General features: G+C 37.7%; 1 protein-coding gene across 2 annotated transcripts in view; it reads left to right on the top strand.

Annotated features, from left to right (window-relative positions):
• Window positions 1-27,415, top strand: part of BRIP1 (BRCA1 interacting protein C-terminal helicase 1) — a 141,399-nt gene that overhangs the window by 73,250 nt on the left and 40,734 nt on the right. For both annotated transcript variants that reach the window (XM_036269431.1, XM_036269432.1), the window contains 3 exons: window positions 3,668-3,829; window positions 23,836-23,901; window positions 26,961-27,120. In XM_036269431.1, the coding sequence (XP_036125324.1) occupies window positions 3,668-3,829; window positions 23,836-23,901; window positions 26,961-27,120 (388 nt within the window). The remainder of the gene's footprint in view (window positions 1-3,667; window positions 3,830-23,835; window positions 23,902-26,960; window positions 27,121-27,415) is intronic.

Genomic DNA, 27,415 nt, shown 5'->3' on the forward strand with positions numbered 1-27,415 from the left:
GTAGTTGAGAGCCTGAGTGATAAGATCCTGTATAACTAAGAATTGTGCTTTCCAAAATGTCAGTGCTCCTGTTTACAAACATTGCTATAAACAATAGCAAAAGAAAAATAAATGTTCCACATTTTAAAGTTGCTCTCTTTAAAGGCTGAAGTAAATATGGAAAGTTAATAGTAAATTCAGCATATATGAGACTACAAATAAGCTTTATGTTCTCAGTCTACTGCACAAAAGTTCATTTAACCAGTAATGTCACTGAATTATAATAATAATGCTAGTTCAGCGGAATTCTCTTATACTATAATATTTTCCCTCAACTTTTTAAAAATGTATTTTTTTATTTTAATTGGGTAAAATACATATAATGTAAAATTTACTATCTTAACTATTTTAAGTGTACAGTTCAGTCTTGTTAAGTATATTCACAGAGTTGTACAACCAATCTCTAGAACTTTTCTCTTTCCCTAAACAATAATTCTCTATTTCCCCCCTCCTCCGAGATCCTGGTAATTACTATTCTGCTTTCTGTTTATATGACTTTATAATTTAGATACCTAATATAAGTAGAATAATAAGGCATTTATTTTTGTGTGTGATTAGCTCATTTCACTTAGCATGATGTTTTTCAAGGTTTATTCGTATAGCAACAAAATCATAATTTCCTTCCTTTTTAAGGATGAATAATATTTCATTGTATGTATATACCACATTTTGTTTGTTCTCTCATTTGTTGATTCCCCCAGATTTTTATTTTCTACAGGTTTTAAAAATGTTTTTATTGGTTTTTTTTAGAGAGAGAGGAAGGAAGAGAGAGATAGAAACATCAATGTGAGAGAGATACACATTGATCGGGTGGCTCCTACTGGCCCCCTACTGGGGATCCAGCCTGAAACCCTGGCACATGCTCTGACTAGGAATCAAACTGGAATCTCTGTCCATGGGACTGAGCTCAATCTACTGAGCCACACAGGCCGGGCCAGATTTTTATTTTAAAGACTATAAACTTCAGAAAAGTAGAACAATAGTATTAATATAGTGAACATCTTATACTCTTCACCTAGATTCATCGATTGTGAACATTTTGCATATATATGAGAGAGAGAAGAATATTGTAGAATGTTAAAAATTACATTACATATGTGTGTATGCAATATATATGTAATATGTATGTAATACATATATAGCACATTTTTATGAACTGTTAAAAAGTAATTTGTAAACATGACACTTTACCCTTAATTAGTTTAACATGTCTCTCCTAAGAACAAGTACACAATTCTGCATAATCACAATATCCTGATCATTTAGTTTTTAAATTTAATCTTGATACAATAGAGTCAATTTTAAAAAAATTCTCATCCAAGGATATTTTTTCCATTTTTGTTCAGATAGAGTGAAAAGGAGAGAGAGAAACATTGATGTGAGAGAGACACATATCGACTGATTGCCTCCCAAATGACCCCAACCAGGGCCAGGATGAACCGCCACAGAGGTACGTGCCCTTGACCGGAATCGAACCTGGAACTCATTGGTCCTCTGGCCAATGCTCTAACTGCTGAGCCAAACCAGCCAGGGCAAGTCAGTATTTATATTTCTCCAGTTACTTTCAAAATGTATTTTAGCCCTGGCCGGTTTGCTAAGTGGTTAGAGCATCTCCCCATAAACCTAAGGGTCGTGGTTTCAAGGGCACATACATACCTGGGTTGCAGGTTTGATCCCTGGCCCCATTCGGGGTCGTGCTGGAGGCAACCAATCAATGTGTCTCTCTCATGTCAATGTTTCTCTCTCTCTCTTTGTGTCTCTCTCCCTCCTTTTCTCCCCCTCTCTTCTTCCTTTCCACTCTATCTAAAAATCAATGGAAAAATAGCCTCAGATGAGGATTAACAAAAAAAAAAAAAAAAAAAAAGCCTTTTAACCTATTTATTTTTTTATTGTTAATCCAGGATTCAAACAAGTATTATATATTGCATTTGTTTTTCATGTCTCTCTGGTCTGTAAAACAGTTTTCTTGCCCCCCCCCCCCTTTTTGTGTGTGTTCGTGACATTTTATAAAGAATTCATGTCACTAGTTTTCTTGAGGAATGGTTTATAATCTTGATTTATCTGATTGTTTCTTCATGATAAGATTTAGGTTAAATAGTTCGGTCAGAATACTATACAGGTATACTTTTCATTGCATTATATCAGGAAACATAGTGTCGGGTTTTCATATTACTAGTTGATCATTTAAGTAATAGTTGGTTAATGTGGTGTCCATCAGATCTCACCTTGCAAATCTCATATTATTTCAGAATATATAGTACTATTATATTTTTCATCAATCTGAAGTGTTTGTTTTTTATTTTATTGGTTTTTTTTAATCCTAACCCGAGGACATTTTTCCATATTTTGTTCAGATAGAGTGGGAGGGAGACAGAGAGAGAGAGAGAGAAACATCGACGTGAAAGGGACACATCGAGTGGTTGCCACCCGCATAACCCAACCAGGGCCGGGGACAAACTGCAACCGAGGTACATGCCCTTAGCGGGAACGGAACCCGGGTCTCTCCGGACCGCAGGCCGGCGCTCTAACCTCTGAGCCAAACCTGCCAGGGCGATCTGAAGTGTTTGTATTGTCAGCAGATTACTAATATAGTTTGTTTTTCTCTTTTTTTTTTTTTTTTTTATCCTCACCCGAGGATATTTTTCCATTTTTTTTGTACAGATAGAGTGGGAGGGAGAGAGAAGAAGGGAGAAAGAGTGAGAAACATCGACGTGAAGGGACACATCGAGTGGCCACCACCCGCACGACCAACCAGGGCCGGGGACAAACTGCAACCGAAGTACGTGCCCTTAGCGGGAACCGAACCCGGGTCTCTCCGGACCGCAGGCCGACACTCTAACCGCTGAGCCAAACTGGCCAGGGCTGTTTTTCTCTTTTTTAAAAAGATATGTTTTTATTGATTTTTTTTTTAGAGAGAGAGGAAGAGAGAGAGAGATAGAAACAGTGATGTGGAAGAAACATTTATCAGTTGCCTTCTGTACACCCTGCACTGGGGATCGAGCCCGCAACCTGGGCATGTGCCCTGACCAGGAATCGAACCAGGACCTCTCAATCCATGAGACGACATTCAATTCTTTGAGCCACACAGGCCAGGCTGTTCTTTCTCTTAATCAAATTAACTACACTAGGCTAGATCTGTATGAGTTTAGAGAAATTGCATAGAACTGTAATATTTGATGTGTTTGATTTTTCTTTTTTTTTTTTATGACTATAGATCTTTGAACTTCAGTGAAAGAGTCGTTTATGTCATAGTTGAGTCTTAGAAACTTGCCTATAGCAAATCATACCAACCCTTACCTCTAATATTTTACAACTATTTTTGATTTACCCATTTCATTTGTTAAATCATCCAACAAAATTGTGTTACATGCTTAATTGTGAAAAGCCATTTAGGGAATAGATAAGTGAAACCCTTTTTGCTTTCATCCTTGGAGAATTCAATGATCTGTCTAAAAGTAAAACTATAAATTAAATCTATATAAAATTATTTAAAGGGAATTTAAAAATAAATTTCCTCTAAACTTGTTGTTTGATCTTTTAACATGTATATAATTAAGGCTCTCAATTAAATTCTAATTTGCCTGCCTAATTTAGGCATAACTCTAATGCTGATATATTTATATTCTAGGTTTGGGTTGGCACCATTGGGTCAGGCCCCAAGGGTCGGAATCTCTGTGCTACTTTCCAGCACACAGAAACATTTGAGTTCCAGGATGAAGTGGGAGCACTTTTGTTATCTGTGTGCCAGACTGTGAGCCAAGGAATTTTGTGTTTCTTGCCATCTTACAAGGTAGGGGAATATTTATTGTTTCTTTTGCCTTTAAAAAATCATGTAGGGGTTACCATGATTAGCTTCTTAGGGTCAGAAGCAACAGGGGAATTACAGTTTTCTAAACATCATATATTGTTTACTTTCTTTATTAATTAAGGCATTGCCTGACTGTTCTATCACTGTTTTTGACCCGACAGTCTAAAAGACTAAAACGTTTTCAAGCAATGTTAATTATATAACAGGACTATTTATGTGTATGGGATTTTATTCTTAGAGGCAGTTTGGTATTTTATAGTTGAAGGGAACAGGAACATTCTTTTCCATTTTTATAAATTACACCTTTGAAACTTGCAGTAATTTGAATCTAAACTCAACTTTCTTTGTTGCCTATCTTTTTCTTCATGATTTTTTTTTCTTATTTTTAGACTCACTCTGATTTTTGTTTCTGTTTGTTATTAATCTTCAGTTGAGATACTTTTTCCATTGATTTTTAGAGAGTGGAAAGGAGGGGGGAGAGGAGGGTGGAGAGAGAGAGAGAGAGAGATGTGTCAGAGAGACACATCGATCAGTTGCCTCCTGAACTTACCTGCACGAGGATCGAACCTGCAACCCAGGTACATATCCTTGACCAAGAATCTAACCTGAGACCCTTTGGTGCTCGGGCTGACACTCTAACCATTGAGCAACACTGGCCAAGACCATTTGAACTATGTTTTTTGTTATTTTTTGTTACAGATTTTTCTCCTTTTTAACCCCATTGGCACCCTCCTCCCCATTCCCCCTGTCCCGTCCCCGGCTTTGTTGTCCATGTCCATTGGTTATGCATACATGCATATAAGTTCTGTGGTTTATCTCTTCCCAACCCCACCACCCTCTCTTCTGAGGGTTGTTAGTCTGTACCCTACTTCCATGTTTCTGGGTCTACCCTATTCCTCAGACTGTTATATTCATTATATTTCATATATAAGTGAGATCATGTGGTATTTGTCTTTTTCTGCTTGGCTTGCTTCACTTAGGATAATACTTTCCAGGTCCCTCCATGTCATCCCAAAGGATAAGAGATCTTTCTTTCTTACAGCTGCATAGTACTCCATTGTGTATATGTACCATTGCTTTTTTATCCATTTGTCTACTGATGGACACTTGGGCTGTTTCCAGATCTTAGCTATTGTAAATAGTGCTGCTATGAACATGGGGGTACATATATCTTTCTGATTGGTGTTTTAGGCTTCTTAGGGTATATTCCTAGAAGCAGGATCACTGGGTCAAATGGAAGTTCAATTTTTAATTTTTTGAGATAACACCATATTGTTTCCCATAGTGGCTGCACCAGTCTGCATTCCCACCAGCAGTGTCCTAGAGTCCCCTTCTATCCACACCCTCGCCAACAATTATTGTTTGATGATTTGTTGATGGCAGCTGTTCTGACAGGTGTGAGGTGATACCTCATTGTTGTTTTAATTTGCATCTCTCTGATGATTAGTGATGTTGAGCATTTCTTCATATGTCTCTTAGCCATTTGTATGTCCTGTTTGGAGCGGTGTCTATTCAGCTCCTCTGCCCATTTTTTAATTGGGTTCTTTGTCTTCCTTTTGTTGCGTTGTATGAGCACTCTATATATTTTGGAAATTAACCCTTTATCTGATGTATCATTGGCAATGATGTTCTCCCATACAGTGGGTTGCCTTTCCATTTTGATGATTGTTTCTTTTGCTGTGAAGAAACTTTTTAGTTTGATGTAGTCCCATGTGCTCATTTTTTCCTTTGTTTCTGTCTCCTTAAGTGATGTATCAGTGAAAATTCTGCTGTGTATGATGGCCGAAATTTTGATGCCTACATTTTTTTCTAGAATTTTTATGGATTCACGGGTCACATTTAAGTCTTTTATCCATTTTGAGTTTATTTTTGTGTATGGTGTAAGTTGATGGTCTAGTTTCATTTTTTTGCATGTAGCTGTCCAATTTTCCCAACACCATTTATTAAAGAGGCTGTCTTTCTGCACTGTATGCTCTTGCCACCTTTGTCAAATAATAATTGAGCATATTGCCTTGGGTCCATTTCTGGGTTCTCTGTTTTGTTCCACTGGTCTATATGCCTGTTCTTGTGCCAGTACCAGGCTGTTTTGATTACAGTCTCTTTGTAGTATAACCTGATATCTGGTATTGTGATCCCACCTGCTTTGTCCTTCTTTTTCAAAATTGCTGTGTCCATTCAGGGACATTTTTGGTTCCATATAAACTTTTCAAATATTTGTTATAGTTCTGCGAAATATGTCGTTGGTATTTACACGGGGATTGCACTGAATCTATAGATTGCTTTGGGTAGTTATGGGCATTTTAATGATGTTAATTCTTCCAACTCATGAACACGGTATGTGCTTCTACTTTTTTATATCTTCCTCTATTTTTTTTTTTATCAATGTCCTGTAGTTTTCTGCAAATAAGTCCCTTACTTCTTTGGTTAAGTTTATTCCTAGGTGTCTTAATTTTTTTGCCGCAATGGTAAGTGGGATTGTTTTTAGTTTCTCTTTCTGTGAGTTCATCATTGGTGTATAAGAATGCCGTCAATTTCTTGACGTTAATTTTGTATCCTGCTACTTTGCCAAATGCATTTATTAAATCTAGTAGATTTTCAATGGAGTCTTCAGGATTTTCTATGTATCATATGTCATCTGCAAATAATGACGTTTCACTTCCTCCTTTCCAATTTGGATCCCTTTTATTTTTTCAACATGTCTGATTACTGTGGCTAAGACTTGCACTACTATGTTAAATAAGAGTGGCGAAAGTGGACATCACTGTCTTGTTCCTGTTCTTAAGGAAAATGTTTTTACTTTCTGCCCATTGAGTATGATGTTGGCTATAGGTCTTTCATATATGGTTTTTATTATGTCAAGATATGATCCCTCTATTCCCACATTGCTGAGCGTTTTTATCACAAATGGATGCTGGATTTTGTCGAATGCTTTTTCAGCATCTATTGATATGATCATGTGGTTTTTATTCTTCATTTTGTTTATGTGGTGTATCACATTTATTGATTTGCGAATATTGTACCAGCCTTGCATGCCTGGAATGAATCCCACTTGGTCATGGTGCATAATTTTTTTGATGTATTGCTGGATCCGATTTGCTAGTATTTTGTTCAGGACTTTGGTATCTATGTTCATCAGGAATATTGGCCTGTAGTTTTTTTTCTTTGTAGTGTCTTTTTCTGGTTTTGGAATTAGAATTATGCTGGCCTCATAGAATGAGTTTGGAAGTCTTGCTTCTTCTTGAATTTTTTGAAATAGTTTGAGGAGAATGGGTGTTAGTCCTTTTTTAAATGTTCGGTAAAACTCCCCAGTGAAGCCATCTGGTCCTGGGCTTTTGTTTGCTGGGAGAGTCTTGATTACCTCTTCAATTTCCTTCGTTGTTATTGGTTTGTTCAAGTTTTTTTATCTCTTCCTGGTCCAGTTTTGGGAGACTGTACATTTCTAGAAATTTGTCCATTTCACTTATATTGTCGAATTTGTTGCCATATAGTTGTTCATAGTAGCTGTTAACGATCTTTTGTATTTCTGTGGTGTCAGTTGTTACTTCTCCTCTTTCATTTCTGATTTTGTGTATTTGGGTTCTCTCTCTTTGTTTCTTTCTTTTTTCTTTTTTTTTTTTATCCTCACCCGAGGACATTTTTTCCATTTTTTGTTCAGATAGAGTGGGAGGAAGAGAGGAAGAGAGAGAGAGAAACATCAAGTGGCTGCCACCCGCACGACCAACCAGGGCCAGGGACAATCTGCAACCGAGGTACGTGCCCTTAGTGGGAACTGAACCCAGGTCTCTCTGGACCACAGGCCGACGCTCTAACCGTTGAGCCAAACCGGCCAGGGCTCTCTTTTTGTTTCTTGGTGAGTCTAGCTAAGGGTCCATCGATCTTGTTTATCTTTTCGAAAAACCAGCTCTTTGTTTCATTGATCCTTTGAATTGTTTCTTTGGTCTCTAAGTCATTTATTTCTGCTCTGATCTTTACTATTTCCTTCCTTCTACTTGCTCTGGGGTTTTCTTTTTGTTTGCTTTCTAATTCTTTAAGTTGTGAGGTTAGACAGTCAATTAGAACTTTTTCTTGTTTCTTGAGGTAGGCCTGTAGTGCTGTGAACTTCCCGCTCAGAACTGCTTTTGCTGCATCCCATAGATTTTGTGTTGTTGTGTGTTCATTTTCATTGGTTTCCAGGAAGTTTTTAATTTCTTCCTTGATCTCCTCGGTAACCCATTCATTGTTTAATAACATGCTATTTAGCCTCCATGTGTTCAAATGTCTTTGCATGTTCTTGTTGCAAATGACTTCTAGTTTCATGCCATTGTGATCTGTGAAGATGCTTGAAATGATTTCAGTCTTCTTGAACTTGTAGAGATATAGTTTGTGTCCTATCATGTGGTCTATCTTTGAGAATGTCCCATGTGCACTTGAGAAGAATGTGAATTCTGTAGTTTTGGGGTGTAATATTCTGTAGATATCTATTAAATCCATTTGGTCTACTGCTTCATTTACAGTCTCTGTTTCCTTGCTGATTTTTTGTCTAGAGGATCTATCCACTGGTGTCAACAGGGTGTTGAAGTCCCCTGCTATGAATGTATTGCTGTCGATTTCTCCTTTGAAGTCCTCCAGAAGATTTTAAATATATTTTGGTGCTCCTATATTGGGTGCATGTATGTTTATCAAGGTTATATCTTCCTGTTGGATAGATCCTTTCAATATTATGTAATGGCCTCTTTGTCTCTAGTTATGGTCTTCATTTTGAAATCTATTTTATCAGATATGAGTATTGCTATCCCAGCTTTTTTTTTTGCTTTCCGTTTGCTTGGAAAATTTTTTCCATCCCTTCACTTTCAACCTGTGTGAGTCTTTTGTTGTGAGGTGGGTCTCCTGTAAACAACATATAGATGAGTCATGCTTTCTTTCTTTTTTTTTTTTTAAATCTTTATTGTTGAATGTATTACATATGTTCCTCATTTTTCCCCCGTTGACCCCCTCCTCCCCACTCCGGCCCCCTCCCGCCTTTTCCCACACTATTGTCTGTGTCCATTGGTTATGCATATAAGTTCTTTGGTTTATTTCTTCCCATCCCCAACCCCTTTCCCTTTGAGGTTTGTCAGTCTAGCAATGAATTTGTACTTCTTAATCCCTTCACCTTTTACACCCATTCCGCCAACCCCACTCCCATCTGGCAACCAACAAAATGTTCTCTGTATCTATGAGAATGTTTCTGTTCTGCTTGTTCATTTTGTTTGTAGATTCCATTGTCGATTGATATGTATTCATTGCCATTTTGTTTGTTCATATATTTTATCTTTTTCTTCATCATTTCATATAATAACAGTTTGGTGGCGATGAACTCCTTTAACTTTTTCTTGTCTGGGAAACTCTTTATATGGCCATCGATTCTAAATGACAGCTTTGCAGGATAGAGTAATCTTGGTTGTAGGTTCTTGCTTTTCATCACTCTGAATATTTCTTGCCACTCCATTCTGGCCTGCAAAGTTTCTTTTGAGAAATCAGCTGACAGCCTTATGGGATCTCCCTTGTAGGTAACTAACTACTTTTCTCTTGCTGCTTTTCAGATTCTCTCTTTGTCTTGAACCTTTTGCATTTTGATGATGATGTGTCTTGGTGTGGGCCTCTTGGGGTTCATCTTGTTTGGGACTCTCTGTGCTTCCGGGACTTGTATGTCTGTTTCCCTCACCAAGTTAGGAAAGTTTTCTGCCATTATTGTTTCAAACAGGTTTTTGATTTCTTGTTCTCTCTCTTCTCCTTCCGGCACCCCCAAGATGTGAATGTTGGCATGCTTGAAGTTGTCCCAGAGGCTCCTTACACTATCCTCATTTTTTTGGATTCTTTTTTTTTCTTACTGTTTTGATTGGGCATTTTTTGCTTCCTTATATTCCAAATCAATGGTTTACTTCTTGGGTTTACGTACTCTACTATTGAATCTGTGTAAATTATTCTTTATTTCAGTTAATGCCTGCTTCATTTCTGACTGTGCATTCCTAATTTCTGACTGGTCCTTTTTTATGCTCTTGAGGCCCTCATTAAGTTCACTGAGGTTCTCACTAAGTTCATTGAGCATCCTTATAAGTAGTATTTTGAACTCAGCATCTGTTAGGTTGCTTAACTCCATTTCGCTTAGTTCTTTTCTTGGGGTTTTGTTCTGTTCTTTCATTTGGGACCTGTTTCTTTGTCTCCTCATTTTGGCTGCCTCTCTGTGTTTGTTTCTGTGTATTAGTTAACGAGTGTTATGGCTCTACCTGAGACCAGATGCTGCTTGTTTGAAAGAATTTAGGAAACCCTGAAGCAGGATCCAAGACAGGCCAATCCTATGGTTAAGCAAGTGGCAACAGGTTGGGTGGGCCTGAAAGTTGGGTGGGGCGGGGCCTCAGGGAGTCACCAGGGCGGGGCTACCAGTGTGATCCAGGTTGCTGGAGTCCCAGATATGGCAACTGTCTGCCGCCCCAGGGAAGGGCTCACCAAAGGAACAATTCATGTCTGTCCAGGAGAAAGCCCCCTCTCCAGCCCTCACTGCAGTGCCATACAGCTCAGTTCTTTTCTGTATGTCTCTGGTGCCCCTCAAGCTGCCTCCCCTTCAAGCTTAGAGGGAGTGAGTCCGATAACTCCATGTGCAGGCCCTTTAAGGAGCTGCCTGGGGCTCCAGCCACATCAGCCTCCCTGAGGCTCAGTTCCCGTTGGTTTTACAGCCAGAAGTTATGGGGGCTTCTCTTCCTGGCACAGGATCCCTGAGCTGGGCCCCTGATTTGGGATGGGGACTCCTCAGTCCTCAGGGAGGACCTTTCTAGCCGAGGTAGCCTCCTGATTTTTATCCGCCACACGTGGGTGTGGGACCAGCCCCTCCTACCAGTCTCGATGTGGCTGCTGCTTTTTTTTTTTTTTTTTTTTTTTTTTATCCTCACCCGAGGACATTTTTCCATTTTTTGTACAGATAGAGCGGGAGGGAGAGAGAGGAAGGGAGAGAGAGAGAAACATCGATGTGAAGGGACACATCGAGTGGCTGCCATCCGCACGACCAACCAGGGCCGGGGACAAACTGCAACCGAAGTACGTGCCCTTAGCGGGAACCGAACCCAGGTCTCTCGGGACCGCAGGCCGACGCTCTAACCGCTGAGCCAAACCGGCCAGGGCTGATTTTGACTCTTTATTGTCATTTAACTAGTAGGTAGCACCACTGCTTTAGAACTCTATGAAAGATCATTTTTATGGTCAGAAGAGTTTATAAGCACTTTTTATGGATAGAAAAGTTGTCATTGAATCATTTTGTGAAGAGATTCTCTGGTACCAAAGTAGCAATGTGGATCTTTTTATTTGTACACTGCAGGGTCTGATTTATTTATTTATTTATTTATTTTTACATGAGTAAAATGCATAAACCATTTTCCCTGAGGGGACATTTTGCATTCACAGATGAATGTCAGATAAGGAATAAAATGTAAATGTTTCTGTTTAGTCTCTATAACTTTTATATGTATTGCTTAATTTCATAAGTATTGTATGCTCTTTAAAAAAATTTTTTTTAAATTAATTTTAGAGAGAGAGGAAGGGAGAGGGAGAGATAGAAACATCAATGAGAGAGAACATCGATTGGCCGCCCCCCTGTAGGCCCCCCACTGGGGATCAGGCCCACAACTTGGGCATGTGCCCTGACTGGGAGTCGAACTGGCAACCTCTTGGTACATGGATTGATGCTCAACCACTGAGCCACACCAGCCGGGCAATATAAGTATTATTGTATGCTAAGAAATTTGTATTGCTACTAGTTTGATATGTTTTTTCATTTTTAAGCTATATTGCATGTAATTTAAAGGAGAAACTAAATTGTTCCATTTAAAATGTTTTTCATTTTTCTTATTTAGATGCTTGAAATGTCTATAGGTTAAGGATTTGCCTTATTTTAAGTGATCAGCTAAGCCCTTTTAAGGAACATGTTTTTCCACTTTGTTAAGTAGAAGGAATCTTCATGGTATTGAGGCCTTGGGGATTGTTTTAAGAAGACTGTACATCTCTGAAAGGTTAGGTGTAATACTTAAGAACTTTTTGTGCTTTTTTTTTTTTATCCTCACCCGAGGATATTTTTCCATTTTTTGTACAGATAGAGTTTTGATTAACTTACATTTATATATGAAAGCAATTTATTTGAACTTGATATAGGCTAGACAAACTTGGAGGCTCCAGGCAGTCATCTTGGTTACATTATTTAATGTCCATCTATAGTTGATCTTTGTAATAGTGACCAATGGATTTTTCTTTTTGTCTTGACAGTTTCAGATTGGCAGTTTTTGAATTTAGATCATTTTGGGTATTGTCAAGTGGGAAATAACCTTGATGCAATGGTAGCCTTCAAATACCCTCATCAGGCAGGCTATACCAGAGATAATGAGACAGAGAAGCTGACTGACCAAATTAAGATGCTTGAATCACATAGTTTATTAAATAAGTTTAAAACACACACTAAGCAAAAGGGAAGAGTTGGGAGTAAACACATTTAGGATCGGGCACACAAGTGGATGGAAGGGGACCACATTACCTAAGTCTCGAGTTAGGTAAGTTATGGATTGATTTCTCTCTTGGCTACATCAGCTTTCTTTGCAGATAGTGTTTACAGAGACTAGAAATGAGGTTTGAGCAAGATGGCCCAATAGATGGAAAGTGTTCAAGGCTAATGACACACACTTTTACTATTAGAGAAAAGTAGGGGCAAGTGCATTTGGCCACAGCTGTGGTTCACTAGTTAGCCTGCTGAGCAACTGTGGATTTTATTTGTCTTTCTTGGGCAGAGTATACATGGGCCACAATGGGTAGCTGAATTACTATTTCATGAATATTGAGTGTTTTATATGTGCCAGGTATATTTAATATATCTTTAATATTTGGTGGTTCATGTACATATAGTGTATTTTGAATATTTAGTGTCTACTTGATCCATCCATTTCTTTCCATCTATGCTCCTAAATATATGTTATGCTTATTGTGTCTGTGTAACATGTCTTAGAGGTTTCCAACTTCTATCTGTGGTATAAATATCTTATGAGTTTTACCCTTCCCTTTCGTTTTTTGTCTTTTATAATAGAATTGAATATTCTTCAATATCCAAATATGCAAACTACAGAGGTGAATTCTCAATCTCTTTCCTTCAATTTTAAGGTGCCAGATACTCAAGGATTATCACATTTTAAACTTTCAAAAGATACAGCACTTTCTATAGGAAATGGTGAATGAATGGTTAGAGCTCATACCAATGCATTGATATTTGCCTTGGTACTCTTTCTGAGACGTTCTGTTCATCAGTCTAACAACCAATTTGTTCTTCTTAATTCCTTTATCCTTTTCACCCATCTCCCCTGCCCCCACCCAATGCAAGCAACAAAAAGTTCTCGTTATCTATGAGTCTTTTTCTGTTCTGCTTGCTCATTTTGTTGGTAGATTAAATTGTTGATAAATATGTACTGATTGCCATTTTATTGTTCATATTTTTGTTCTTCTCCTTCAAGAAGACCCTTCAACATTTCATATAATACTGGTTTGGTGGTGGTGAATTCCTTTAGCTTGTTCGTATCTGGGAAACTCTTGATATGTCCATTGATTCTAAATGATAGTTTTGCAGGATAGAGTAGCCTTGGTTGTAATTTGTTGCTTTTCATCACCTGGAATATCTCTTGCCACTCCTTTCTGGCCTGCAGTTTCTTTTGAGAAATCAGCTGACAATCTTATGGGAACTCCTTTGTAGGTAAAGCAGGCCCTTTAAGTGGAATTGCCTGGGGCTCCAGCAGCCTCAGCATTTTTCAGCCTCAGCTCCTGCTGGTTTTCCAGCCAGAAGTTATGGGGACTTCTCTTCCTGGCACTGGAACCCTGAGCTGGGTGCCTGGTGTGGGATGGGGACACCCTTACTCCTCAGGAAGGACCTTCACAGCCAAGGTGTCCCTCCTGATTTTTATCCATCACACGTGGGTGTGGACCAGCCCCTCTGTGTCTCCACCCCTTCTACCAGTCTCAATGTGGCTGCTTCTTTAATTTCGTAGTGGTAGGACTTCCATTCAGCTCGATTTCAGGCGGTTCTGAATGATGGTTGTGTTGTCATTTAGTTGTAATTTTGATGTAGTTGTGGGAGGAGGCAATACCACATTAACCTGTGCTGCCATCTTGACCGGAAGTTCCAGCTCTTTTTAATGCTGAATACTCTCCCACTGTCTGGATAGACCATAGTTGATTTGTTTACCTACTGAAGGACATCTTGGTTGTTTTCCATATTTTGGCAATTATGAATGAATCTGCAGTAAACATTCGTGTGTAGGTCTTTGTGTTTTATTATTGCATCATCCATCATTCTTCTGTTTTCTTATTTTGTGTTTTTTTTTTTTTTAGCATTATTAGAAATAATTGATGAGTCATAATGGCTAATGATGGAATGATTTGTAAGACATTGAAATAGCTGAATGTGTTAAGATGTAGGAAAAATAATGTCAGTAAGATTCCATAATTTATCCTAGAATTATAAAAGAGTTCAGTTAAACTATATGGTAATTACAAAATAAAATGGATTTTATCCAATTTTTACAGTAAATTTTTACCTGTTTTTTAAATAAGTTCTATAAGAAGAAAAAATTATGAAATATCAATCTTTACAAATAGAAATGTTCGAAAGTGAAAAATAGGTCCATCAGACCCTAATAGTATATCAGGATTTAAAAACCTTTAGTAATGCCTTGTTTTCTGAAAGATAAAGCTTAAAATATTTTGTATTACATAGAAGCGTTGGTTATTTTTCGGCTTTACTCCTAGCATACCCCCATCCTGTATATACCTTTTTCTAGGCACGTTGCATTATGAGTACCTTGAACTACCATGCATTTTCATGTCTACATGTGTCGTAGCCAGAATTCTAAGATGGCCCCCCAATATTCCTGGCCTCTGGCGTACACACTCCTTCCGCCATTTATTCAAATACTAATCTAGGTATTACTGTGAAGGGATTTTGCGTAAGAAATCAGTTGATCTTGAGATAGGGAGAGATTATCTAGTTGGTCCTGATCTAATTACACGAGCCCTTTAAAAGCAGTTTTCTACAGTTTGTTGCAGAAGAGGATGTCAGAGAGACATGATTTACCTGGCCTGGAAGAAAGCAGGCATCATGTTATAAACTGACTGGTGGGAGAGGTGGCGCATGTGGCAAGGAATTGCAGGTGGCCTGTAGGAGCTGAGAGCAATTCTGGTCAATAGCTAGTAGAAAGACAGGAGCAATAGTCCTATAGCTGCATTTCCTATAGTAGGAAATGAATTCTTTCAACAACCAGACCTTGGAAGGAACCCCAGGTCCCAAATGAAAACTGCAGCCCCAGAAGACACCTTAATTTCGAGACCCTGAACAGAGAATCCAGTTATGCTGTGCCTGGACCTGTGACCTACAGAGATATGATAAATGGGTTGTTTTTATGCTACAACATGGAGGGACCTGGAGGACATTATGCTAAGTGAAATTAGCCAATCACAAATAGACAAATACTGTATGATTCCTTTTACATAAGGTAGCTAGTCAAATGTATAGCAGAAGAAAGTTAGAAGGCCAGAGCTGGGGGGAAAGGGGAAAGAGTTGTTTAATAGCTTTCATTTTACGAGATGAATAGAGTTTTGAAGATAGGTTGTACAATAATGTGAGTATGCTTAACCCTACTGAACTATACACTTAAAAGTGATTAAGATAGTAAATTTTATGCTTTGTATATTTTACAACAATTTTAAAAGAATTATTTTGGTGTTGTAAATTTCTTTTTTACTCTTTCTTTATAGAATTTATTGAGATGACATTAGTTAATAAAATTATATAGGTTTCAGTTATGCAATTCTATAATACATTATGTGTATATTGTATTGTATGTTCACCAACCCCCACTGGCCTTTCCCTCTGCTAATCACCATACTGTTGTCTGTGTCTGTGAGTTTGTTTTTTTCTTAATCACTTCATCTTATTTATTTATAACATCTTATTGTTAGTCCTCATCCAAAGATATTTTTCCATTGATTTCTAGATAGAATGGAAGAGAAGAAGAGGTGTGAGGAGGAGAAAGAAACATCAATGTGAGGGAGACACATCAATTTGTTGCCTCCTGCACAACCCCGACCAGGGCCAGGGATTGAATCTGCAACCCAGGTACATACCCTTGACCCCTTGGTCCAAGGGCCAAAGATCTAACCCCTGAGCCAAACTGGCTAGGGCCCTTCACCTTATTTTTAAAACTGGGTATTGTTTTGCCCTGGCCAGGTGACTCAATTGGTTGGAGTGTCATCTTGTGCATCAAAAGGTTACAGGTTCGATTTCTGGTCAGGGCACATACCTATGTTGTGGGTTCAATCCCAGATCAGGGAGCGTATGAGAGGTAACTGATAGATGTTTCTCTCTTGCTTTCTCTCTCTCTCCCTTCCTTTCTCTCTCCCTTCCTTTCTCTCTAAAATCAATAAACATATCCTCAGGTGAGGATCAAATAAAAAAGAACAAACACTGTATATCCAAAAATAAAGTAGGTATTGTTTTAAGTCACTAAGTTTGTACATAATTTGTTATGCAGCAAGTGTTCGTTCGTAGTATTGTATACTTAAAATCCACTCTCTGAGTTTTTTATTATCCCCAAATTTTATACTTTGTATCCAGCTCAAACATTTACTTCTTAAGCCATTTTTAACCCTCAGTTAATCACTATTTCCTCTGCCTAGCTACATACATCTGTGATAACACTAACCACAGTGTATTTTAAGCATTTTTCTTTTGGTTCTTCTCCCCAAGATTGTGAAGTAGTGTTTTTTCCAAAGTATTTCACCTTCAAGTTTTATAGCAACAGGTATACAGCAGATTCAGGTTGGCTATCCCTGAAAGTAGTAGTAAGTTTTAGGAAACACTACAGTGGTTGCATCTTACTTATTTTCTTCTCAGCCTAGATTCTTAGATTATAATAGTACAGGTGCACTGACCTCATTACAGTTTACTTTAATTATTAGCCTTTTAATAGAAGGATAGAAAATGAGTTTGGTGTGTTTTTTTTTTGCCTACAAATAATCTACTCTGGTAAAGAATGAACCATATAGATGAATTTATGGAGCTAAATTTATTTGTTCAGATTTCAGCCAACATTTAGTAACTCTAAAGTAGCAAAACTGGTCAAATATATACATTTTAACCAAATGTTTTTTTTTTTATTATTCATTGAACCTAACTATGTTGATCAATAAAAAGAAATTTGGAATTTATGCTTTAAAGCAGCGGTTCTCAACCTGTGGGTTGCGACCCCTTGGGAGGTTGAACGACCCTTTCACAGGGGTCACCTAAAACCATCGGAAAACAAATATTTCCAATGGTGAGTCATAACAGTAGCAAAATTACAGTTATGAATTAGCAACAAAAATAATTTTATGGTTGGGGGTCACCACAACATGAGGAACTGTATTAAAGGGTCGCGGCATTAGGAAGGTTGAGAATCACTATAATAAAGAGACAAGAATTTGTTCCATACATAAATAGGTATTGAGTTCTTATTGTTTTTTATCTAAGAGATTTTAACAAAGTATATTATCATGAGGAACTGTAAGAATTATTTCTGAAATTCTATTTTATTTGAAATTTTTTACATTGTGTATTTTTATCATAATGTATCAATAAATAAACGACTCTATAAGTAATCATATCAGTATCAGTAGTTCAGCTCTAACATTTTCAGAGTCCTCTTTCTTTTAACAAAATTATGCGAAGGAATTTTTCTTATGAGAGAGGACTGTAGGTCCTTTCATTTTTATTTAGATTGCCAACAACTAAAAGGGATCTTACATTTGAGGATGATATTCTTCCATATTATTATTCCTAGTGCATTAGTGACTGCATTCAAATTTGTTGAAAGTTTGATCCTGAAATATAACCAAGCCTCTTGAAGATGCTGAATCAGATATCACCAGATAGCTAGAGTGTAGGAAGTTGTTTCAGTAGAAATTCATATTTTTGGTTTTCTCATATTTTATATTTGAATATAGCAAGAATTAAGGATATATTCATTTTTACTGTAATTTAAAAAGTTATGAAAAACACTATTTTCAATTTTTATTATTATTTATAAGGAACTATATTTTATGCCTAGCATGTGCTATCTATACATACATTATAACAGAATAAAAGAAAGTAAATATCTCATATATTGAAATGAATAGTGAAGAATCATCTTCAGATGGAAAAATATGACAGGTTTTACGTATAACTAAATTATGTGAAAAAGATTACAAAAGATGGTAGTCTGTTTAGGCAGGCCTATTAAAAGCATTAAGACTTGAGTACTGGCTATTAAAGTGAGTAAATGGCAATATTATAAAGTTAAACACATGCCAAAAAACATTTTCCAGAGGAGTAGGATTGTAACAATACCATTAATGAGGGCAAAGAGGTTTTAATGCAATTTGCACTTTCTAAAGTTTCAAAAAGAGGCTTTGAGTTAGTGCATTATTAATGCACTGAACATCTGGAACTGTGTAAAAGCTATAGACATTGAGCAAATGCAGGATTTCCCCACTAGGTTGCATCCTAACTTACTGCCTCCTTAGTGAGATACCGGTTTTAAGAAGTTTGAAAAAGTAAAATGACAATAACCAGATAAGGCATAAACATTTCAAAGTGTCTTTTAATTTGTGAGATCTGACTAAACAAAAGTCTCTGAGTTTACCAAATCCAAGTGATGTGAACACCGATGAGTAGATTAAATCACCTATATCACTCAATGTGAGCTAGTCTCTCTGTGTGTGAATAGTATTTGCTCTTTGTGGGCTAAGTAAACTATTTTATAACAGATACCTCACATTTTTCATGTATGTAAGTCTTAAAACCTGAGAGATGGCTCTGTGTCAATGCACTTTCCTCTAAGTTATTTGACTTTTAGGTACCTAGTTGGGATACTTAAGAGAATTTAAAATTGAATTATGTGTGTATTTAGTTATGTGTATGATTTCTCTGGTAAGGGGGAAGTAATTAAGATATATAAATGTGCAGTTAGAGTGTCACCTGCCATGATAATGGAAAAGCTGTAGACCTAAATATTTTGTTATCTAAAACTGAAAATTTTTCATAGACCATTTTCATCACAATAATTGGTATTTTTTGCTTTATTTTCTGAATGCAGTAGGAACCTCTTTGAGGCTTTAGACCTAATTTGAAAGGGATTGTGCTGGCTGCTGTATGGAAAATGGGCTGTAGAGAGTAAGATAACTATGTAGGAGTCTACTGTAATAACTCAGTGAGAGATGGTGGTACCTTGGACCACTGTGGTAGCAGTCTTTTTGGAGTCTAGATACAATTTGAAAGTAATGCTGGCAGGATTTGCTAATAGGTTGGATGTACATTATGATAGAAATAGGGAGTAAGGTTGTCTTAGTGGGCTTTTTTCTTTATCCCATACTCTACTGCAAGTTAGTCTCATCTAGTGCATTATTTCAGTAACATCTATTGTCTTGGTTTTCCAGTTAATATATCAATTCTAAGTATCAAACTCTTAAATAAAAAACTCATTTCTGTGTGTCTCCTCTGTTCTCAGTAATCTGCTACAACAACTTCACTTCTGACTCCAGATGTGTGAGTTTTTACACATCAACCAAATCTGCGACCCCAGCTACAATTTAACTCAATTCTGACACTACCCACCTAGAGGTAGCATCAGATCCCACAGATTAAGAGCTTGGCCCACAAGACTGCCCCTTCTGACGCCAATCTCAGATTCAGATTGTTACCTATGCTTCTGACTGACTGGCTGTAAATTGGAGGTCCCCACAACCCCCTCATCAGATTCAATTAATTTACTAGAGTGGTTCACAAAACTCAGAGAAACATTGACTTACATTTACCATTTTATTATAGAGGATATTATAAGGGATGCAGATGAACAGCCACGTGAAGAAGTATATGGGGTGAGGTTTGGAACGGTCTCAAGCACTGGAGCTTCTGTTCCCGTGAAATGGGATATATTCACTCCAGCATATGGTGGAGGCTCTCCAAACTCTATGTTTTGGGGTTTTTATAGAGGTTGATTAAACCACTGGCCACTGGTAATTGATTTAACCTCTAGCCCTTCTTCCGTCCCTGGAGGTCAAGGGGTGGGACTGAGAGTTCCAACCTTCTAATAACATGGTTGATTCCCCTGACAATCAGCCACCATCTTTAGGTTACTTGAGGGCTGTCTAAAAGTCTAATTAACATACACTCAGACGTGGTTGAAAGGGGCTTGTTATAAATGAATTATTTCACCTTTACAGCTCTGGAGCTATTTCAGGAACTGGAACAAAAGGTGTTCCTATAGCTCTTATAGCTCAGGAAATTCCAAGGGTTTTAGGAGCTCTGTTCTAGGAGCAGGGATAAAGACCAACTATATATTTCTTATTATCAGTCGCAACATCACACTCATTCATATTCTCAATACCAGATTAATTATTAGTCTGAGTATCTCAAAAGCAACAAATTTGTAAACTTTCCGCTCAATCTTGGATATTTATGAGTGAATGGTACCACAATTTATATTTGGACAAATCAGATAATTAGGGGGCACGATAATTTTAATTTTAAATATTTTAATATGTTCGCTTTCTCTGCAACATAATTTTTAAAAAGGTGAAATAATGACTCACATGTAAATATAAAGTGAACACTTGTCAAATAATTTATTCAATTTATAAATTAATGAGGGAATTAATATGATGTTAAGGCTGATTCAGAGAGCATTTGAAGGAGCTATGTACTTATAGGCGATTTAATAAATAGGGATAGACTATAAGATTGTCAGCCTGAATACAAAACTGATTAATGTACTTTAGGCTAATAAACTGTAACCTTTGGGGTTATCTTTTCTCATGGGCAGAAATTATTTGCATTTCTACAGGACAAAAATATAATTTCACTGAGATCTTAATAATAAACAGTGAGTTCAGTAAAGTGCATTTCCCTGTATAATCCTCAGATGGGTTTTTGCCTCCATACGAAATTGAGAGGTTGTGCTGCTCCCCCCCATTTCTCTCAAGTTTATGTAATTTTTTTTAACACTTTCTAATTCAAGCTACATCCATCTCTGGATTACTGTATTAGTAGCCTAACTGTACCCACTCTGACCCCTCTAACTCATCCATATTAATATCAGAGTAGTAGTGTTTTTAGTATTTATTATCTTAATTATGAAATATAATGTGTGTAATATATAAACTTAATACATTTCAACAACAATAAAATGGACATCTAAGTATCCACCACTCAACAAAAAATGCAACATTACTCCTATATTAGAAGCCCCCATGTACCCGTTCATAATCATATCCTCTCATCCTTAGAGATATTAGTGTTGCTCATTTTTTTTTTTTTTTTAAATTTATTTATTTTATATAGACATTTATTCTTTTTTTTTTTTAATCCTCACCCGAGGATATTTTATTTTTGTACATATATAGGGAGGGAGTAGATAAAAGGGAGAGACATCGAAACTCACTTAAGGACACATGAGTGACTGCACCCGCACGACAACAGAAGCGGAGAACAAAGCAAACACGAAGACTGCCCTATCGGGAACGAACCGGGTCTCTCAGACCGCAGGCAGCTCTAACGTGACAAACTGGCAGGGCAGGTGTTGCTCATTTTAAAAAGATATATATCTGCGCAGCATGTTTTAGCTTGTATGAATAAATAATTATGTTATTTACTTAATTATTTTTTTTTTAAATCCGTACCCGCGGACTTTTTCCATGTTTTGTTCGATAGAAGGGAGGGAGAGAGAGGAATAAGAGAGAGAGAAACATCGATGTGAAAGGGACACTCGAGTGGCCCCACCCGCACACATCCAGGGCCAGGGGACAAACTGCAACCGAGGTACGTGCCCTTAGCGGGAACCGAACCCGGGTCTCTCTGGACCGCAGGCCGATGTTCTAACCGCTGAGCCAGACTGGTCAGGGCTATAATTTACTTTTTAAACTCAATACCTATAGATTTGTGTTCATCCTTGTTGGTACATGTGTTACATATATATACATATATATATATATATATGTATATATATATAAAAAAGTAAAAATCTTCACCCAAGAGCCCTGGCTTATGTGGCTCAATGGTTAGAATGTTGGCCTGCGGTCTGGAGAGACCCAGGTTCGGTTCCCGCTAAGGGTGCGTACCTCAGTTGCAGTTTGTCCCCGGCCCTGGTTGGTCGTGCAGGTGGCAGCCACTCGATGTGTCCCTTTCACGTCGATGTTTCTCTCTCTCCCTCTTACTCTATCTGAACAAAAAATGGGAAAATGTCCTTGGGTGAAGATTAAAAAAAAAATCTTCACCCGAGGATATGTTTAGAGAAAGATTGAGAAATAGAGAGAGACATCCATGTGAGCGAGAAACATCAATCGGCCCGGCCAGTGTGGCTCAGTGGATTACATGTCATCCCAGGGACTAAGAGGTCCCTCTTTGATTCCTGATCAGGGCTCATGCCCAGTTGCGGGCTCGATCCCAGTAGGGGGCAGCCAATAGATGTTTCTCTCTTATATAGATGTTTCTCTCTCTCTCTCCCTTCCTTTCTCTCTAAAAAATAAATAAAATAGCCCTGGCCGGTTTGGCTCAGCAGTTAGAGCATCGGCCTGCGGTCCGGAGAGACCCAGGTTCGGTTCCCGCTAAGGGCATGTACCTCGGTTGCAGTTTGTCCCCGGCCCTGGTTGGTTGTACGGGTGGCGACCACTCGATGTGTCTCTTTCACATCGATGTTTCTCTCTCTCTCTGTTCCTCTCTCTCCCTCCCACACTATCTGAACAAAGAATGGAAAAATGTCCTCGGGTGAGGATGATAAAAAAATAAATAAATAAATAAATAAAATATATTAAAGAGAGAGAGAGAGATTTCCTCTCAATTGGTTGCCTCCCATACACGTCCCAACTCGGATCCAACCTGCAACCTAGGTATGTGCCCTGACCAGGACTTGAACCTGCAACCTGATATACAGGACAACGCTCCACTGAGCCACCTGGCCAGGGCAAGTTCACTGATTTTTAAAATTTTATTTGATCAAGTCTGTGATGAAACCCTCTGTTGAATTTTTCAGTTCAGTTATTATTTTCTTTAGCTCCAAAATTCCTGTTTGGTTCTTTGTATATTTTATATCTCTTTTGAAGTTCTTATTTTGTTCATGTATCATTTTTCTGAACTTGTTGAGCATCTTTGTGAGGGTTGTTTTGAATTCTTTATCACATAATTCATATAATTCCATTTCTTTATGGTTGATTCCTAGAGTTTATTTTGTTCCTTTGATTAGGCCATTTTACCCTGTTTATGTTCCATGTAACTTTGTGTTTGTATGTACCCATTTGAAAACGAGTCACCTCTCCCAGTCTTTTATGTACTGGCTTTGTACAGGGCAAGACCTTCACCAATTAGTCCAACTACAGATTCTGCGGGCCTCCTAAACCTTTAGTGTAGATATGTCTTCTCTAGATTTGTGTATATAGATTTCTAATTAGAGGGATTTTCCAAGTTTTTTCTTTTTTTTTAAGAGTTTGTAATCTCTTGCTCCCTCTGTTTTTGTCGGCTGTGCTGCTTAGTCCTTTGGAGTGGTAGCATGCTGCCCAGATCTGTTTGTTCTGAGTGGCCCTCTAATATCTTGGGTATGCCAGGTCTTGTCAGTGCTCTAAGACAGGAGACACAGAAGCCAGTCTCTCAGGCAGCCCCCAAAAAGTAAAACATTGGATATACAGTTCAACAGTTTCCCTCCCCAGGGAGAAACTGGGAGTTAGGCGTTTTCTCTTGCTTGTTAAGTGCTGAGGAAGGAGGAGAGACTAATGGTGAGTGAGTGCCTGCTGGTCTAAACCTTCACCTTTGTACTTGGTAGCCCCCGACCTAGTGCCATTTCCTGTGCGTGTTTAGATTCAGGCAAGAGAAAAACCAGTCTCTTGAGCAGCCCCCCTAAAAGTCTGCACGTTGGACCTACGTTTCAGTTTTCTCTTTCTCTACTCAGGGAGAAGCCAGGAGTTGGAAGTTTTCTCCTAGTTGCACCATGCTGAGTTGTGGGGGAGGGACTAAGGCAAGTGGTGCCATGAATTTTCCTACCATCTTTGATGCAGTTAGTTTCTTACTCATCTGGGAGGCAGGAACCTCTCAACTGTTTTTTGTTTGTTTGTTTTTTAATTTTTATAAAAGTAATTGGTTCATTTGTTATTTTTGAATCAGTGTTTCTATTAGGGGCAAGGAGGGTCTGTTGATGCACTCCCTATTGATTTTTTAAAGTGGAGTGGATGATTTGGTAAGATATTTTCGAAATATTGCTTCAGCTGAAATGACCCAAGAATGATAGATAAGACCCAAGAAATCCATTTAGGAGACTACTGGAGTAGACCTTCAAGAGATTATTATAGCTAGGACTGGTTTAGTGGCTTTGTATATGGAGAAATATTTAAAAGAAGACAAAAATGTGGGTTTGGTAACAGATTGAACATGACGGGAAGGGAGAATTTTTAAGGATGACTTAGTGTTTTAGCAAAGACAACTCAGTGAATGGTGGTGTCCTTTATTGAGATAACAACCACTGGAATATGACACATTTGGTCTTGTATAAAACATTTCAGGTGACTCTGAGGTATCTAACTGGTGAATTTGATTAGGCCATTGGCTGTATGGTATAGTGTTTAGAGTAGCAATCAGGGCTATAGATACAAATTTTGGAGTTTCAGGCCATATTTATTCTACATCTTTAGGAATGTAGTATTCTCTTACTATATTGTAAGTGTCATAAAGGCAGGGACCTTTTCTGTGATGTTCCTTGCTTTATTTTTATTGATTAGGGTACCCTGATTATTATATAATATGTAGTGAACTATTTTACCAGTTAGTGATTTTTTTTTTTTTAGTTTGTTCCAGCCACTGTAGCAAAATACTACAGAGGTGTTAGTTTATAAACAACAGAAATTTATTTCTCACAATTCTGGAGGTTGGAAGTCTTGAGATCAGGGTGCTAGCATGGTTGGGTGAGGGTCCTCTTCCTGATAGGTAGCCAGTGCCTTCTCGCTGTGTCCTCACATGATGGAAGGGGCCAGGGAGCTCTGTGGGATCTCTTTCTCTTTTTTTTAATCCTTACCCAAGGAAATTTTTCCATTTACCTTCAGACAGAGTGGGAGGGAGAAAAAAGAGAGTGAGAAACATCGATATGAGAGAAACACATCAGTTGGTTGCCTCCCACATGCCCCCAACCAGGGCCGGGGACCGAACCGCCACTGAGGTATGTGCCCTTGACCAGAATTGAACCTGAGACTCTTTAGTCCATGGGCTGATACTCTAACCACTGAACAAAACCGGCCAGGGCTGTGGGATCTCTTTTAACTTGTATTAGTATATATTATATATTTATTTCTGAAAATAGATAAGGATAATAAATGATTTTATAAAAATTGTTCCTTGTTTTCTAGAAAATTGGGGGTAATTTCTTGGTGCTTGCCTACATTGTACTAACTGGTCCACATTATATAGCACTCTATGTAGAACAAGTGGGTAAAACAATTCAACTTACATCATAATCTCTACTACTGGCTTTTGTTTCTCATTTATTTCATCTATGTTTATTATTTACTTCTATATTCTGTGCATTTACAGTTTTAATTCTTTAGTTTCTTAAAAGTTCTAAGTGCTAATTTTACTACTTTAAAAATTTTTAAATAAATACATTTCAAGCTTAATTAGTATATTTCTAAGTATTGCCTTTACTTTATCCCATATATTTGGAATTGTGGGTGCTTTTCTTATCATTTACACTGAAAGATTTTCATGAATTCTGTTTTCCCCTTTAAATCATTATGTTCTCTTTCTGTTATTTTTCCTTAGCTTCATTGAGATAAAATTGACAAATAACCCACATTTTCTTTAAGAATGTAATTTTTGGTGTTGGGCTTATATTCCCCCCCCCCCAGACTTTTTTTTTTGGTACGTGCCCGTAGCAGGAACCGAACCCGGGACTCTGGTCTGCTGGCTGACTCTCCAACAACTGAGCCAAACCAGCCAGGGCTATTATTGACTTTTAATCAGAGTTGCTTTTTTTTTTTTAATCATCACCTTGAGGACATTTTTTCCATTTTTTTGTTCAGATAGAGTGTGAGAGAGAGAGACATCCACATGAAAGGGACACATTGAGTGGTTGCCACCCGTACGACCCAACCAGGGCTGGGGACAAACTGCAACCGAGGTACATGCCCTTAGTGGGAACCAAACCTGGGTCTCTCTGGACCGCAGGCCGACGCTCCAGCCGCTGAGCCAAACTGGCCAGAGCTATTATGGTTACTGATAAAGACTCTCTGAAATTTGTTGAAAATCCTTTTGTAATCTAACACCAGGCTATTTTTGTAAATACTCTATTTGTATATTTTCTGCTTGTTGGGTATATGAGTCTCTGTTTTTATATTTACTTGATTTAGTTTTTAAAAATATGACAATTTTTTCAAACAGGTTAGCAGCCTATGGATTAGATAAAATGATCTTGAAGAATTTTCTTTTTATTTTTTTAATTAATTAATTAATTAATTAATTGTCATTACAGATGTTTCTCCTTTTTCTCCCACTGATTCCCCTCCCTCACCCTCCCCGCCCTGTCCCCAGCTTTGTTGTCCATGTCCATTGTTCATGCACACATGTATATAAGTTCTGTGATTTCTCTCTCCCTCACCACCCCTCTTCTGGTGATTGTCAGTCTGTACCCCACTTCCACTTCTCTGGGACTACCCCATTCCTCAGACTGTTATGTTCATTATATTCCACAAATAAGTTGAAGAATTTTCAGTTAAAGAATCTTTAGTTAATAATATTAAAGAAATTCACCTTAGGTTTAAAGAGATAAGTTAACAGCAGCGGCTAACATTTCTGGTGCTCTTACTATGTGACAGGCATTATTCAGAGCTATCTAAATCAGTTAATGAATTTAACCCAATCACAACTCTGTGACATATTATTGTTTTCCTCATTTTGTAGATGAGAAATGTAATACACAGAAATGTTAATATGCTTGCCATAGTCATGTGGTAGCCACACTGGCTTTAAACAAATCAAGGTAAATTTGTTCAGTTGGACACACAAAAAATTCATTTTTCTCTTCCTGTTTAGTTATTAGAAAAGTTAAAAGATCGTTGGCTCTCCACTGGTTTATGGCACAATCTGGAGTTGGTGAAAACAGTCATTGTAGAACCACAGGGAGGAGAAAAAACTGATTTTGATGAATTACTACAGGTGTACTATGATGCGATCAAGTGCAAAGGAGAGAAAGGTAATTGAAAGTTATTGGATGATCAATGAAAAAATATTTTTTACTATAAAGTAAGAAGTTGGTGCTGTTAGACCATTATTTATGTTATTTTAAAAAAAAGCATTGCATTTAAAGGAAGAATTATATTTTATACTTCTGAGTGAAAAGAAAATAAGTTAAAGAAATTCTTTATTTGGAATTATTCTCCTGTGAATGTTTGCAACTGGGGAAAATGGTCTGCCCTATACTACCTGCAATGTGTTGTCAAAGAAGGCAGGTAGCTCAGGTATAAATATCTTCCTTACTAGCCAAATGA

Source organism: Molossus molossus, unplaced genomic scaffold (genome assembly GCF_014108415.1).
Source record: "Molossus molossus isolate mMolMol1 unplaced genomic scaffold, mMolMol1.p scaffold_m16_p_19, whole genome shotgun sequence".
In the NCBI taxonomy this organism is placed as follows: Eukaryota; Metazoa; Chordata; class Mammalia; order Chiroptera; family Molossidae; genus Molossus; species Molossus molossus.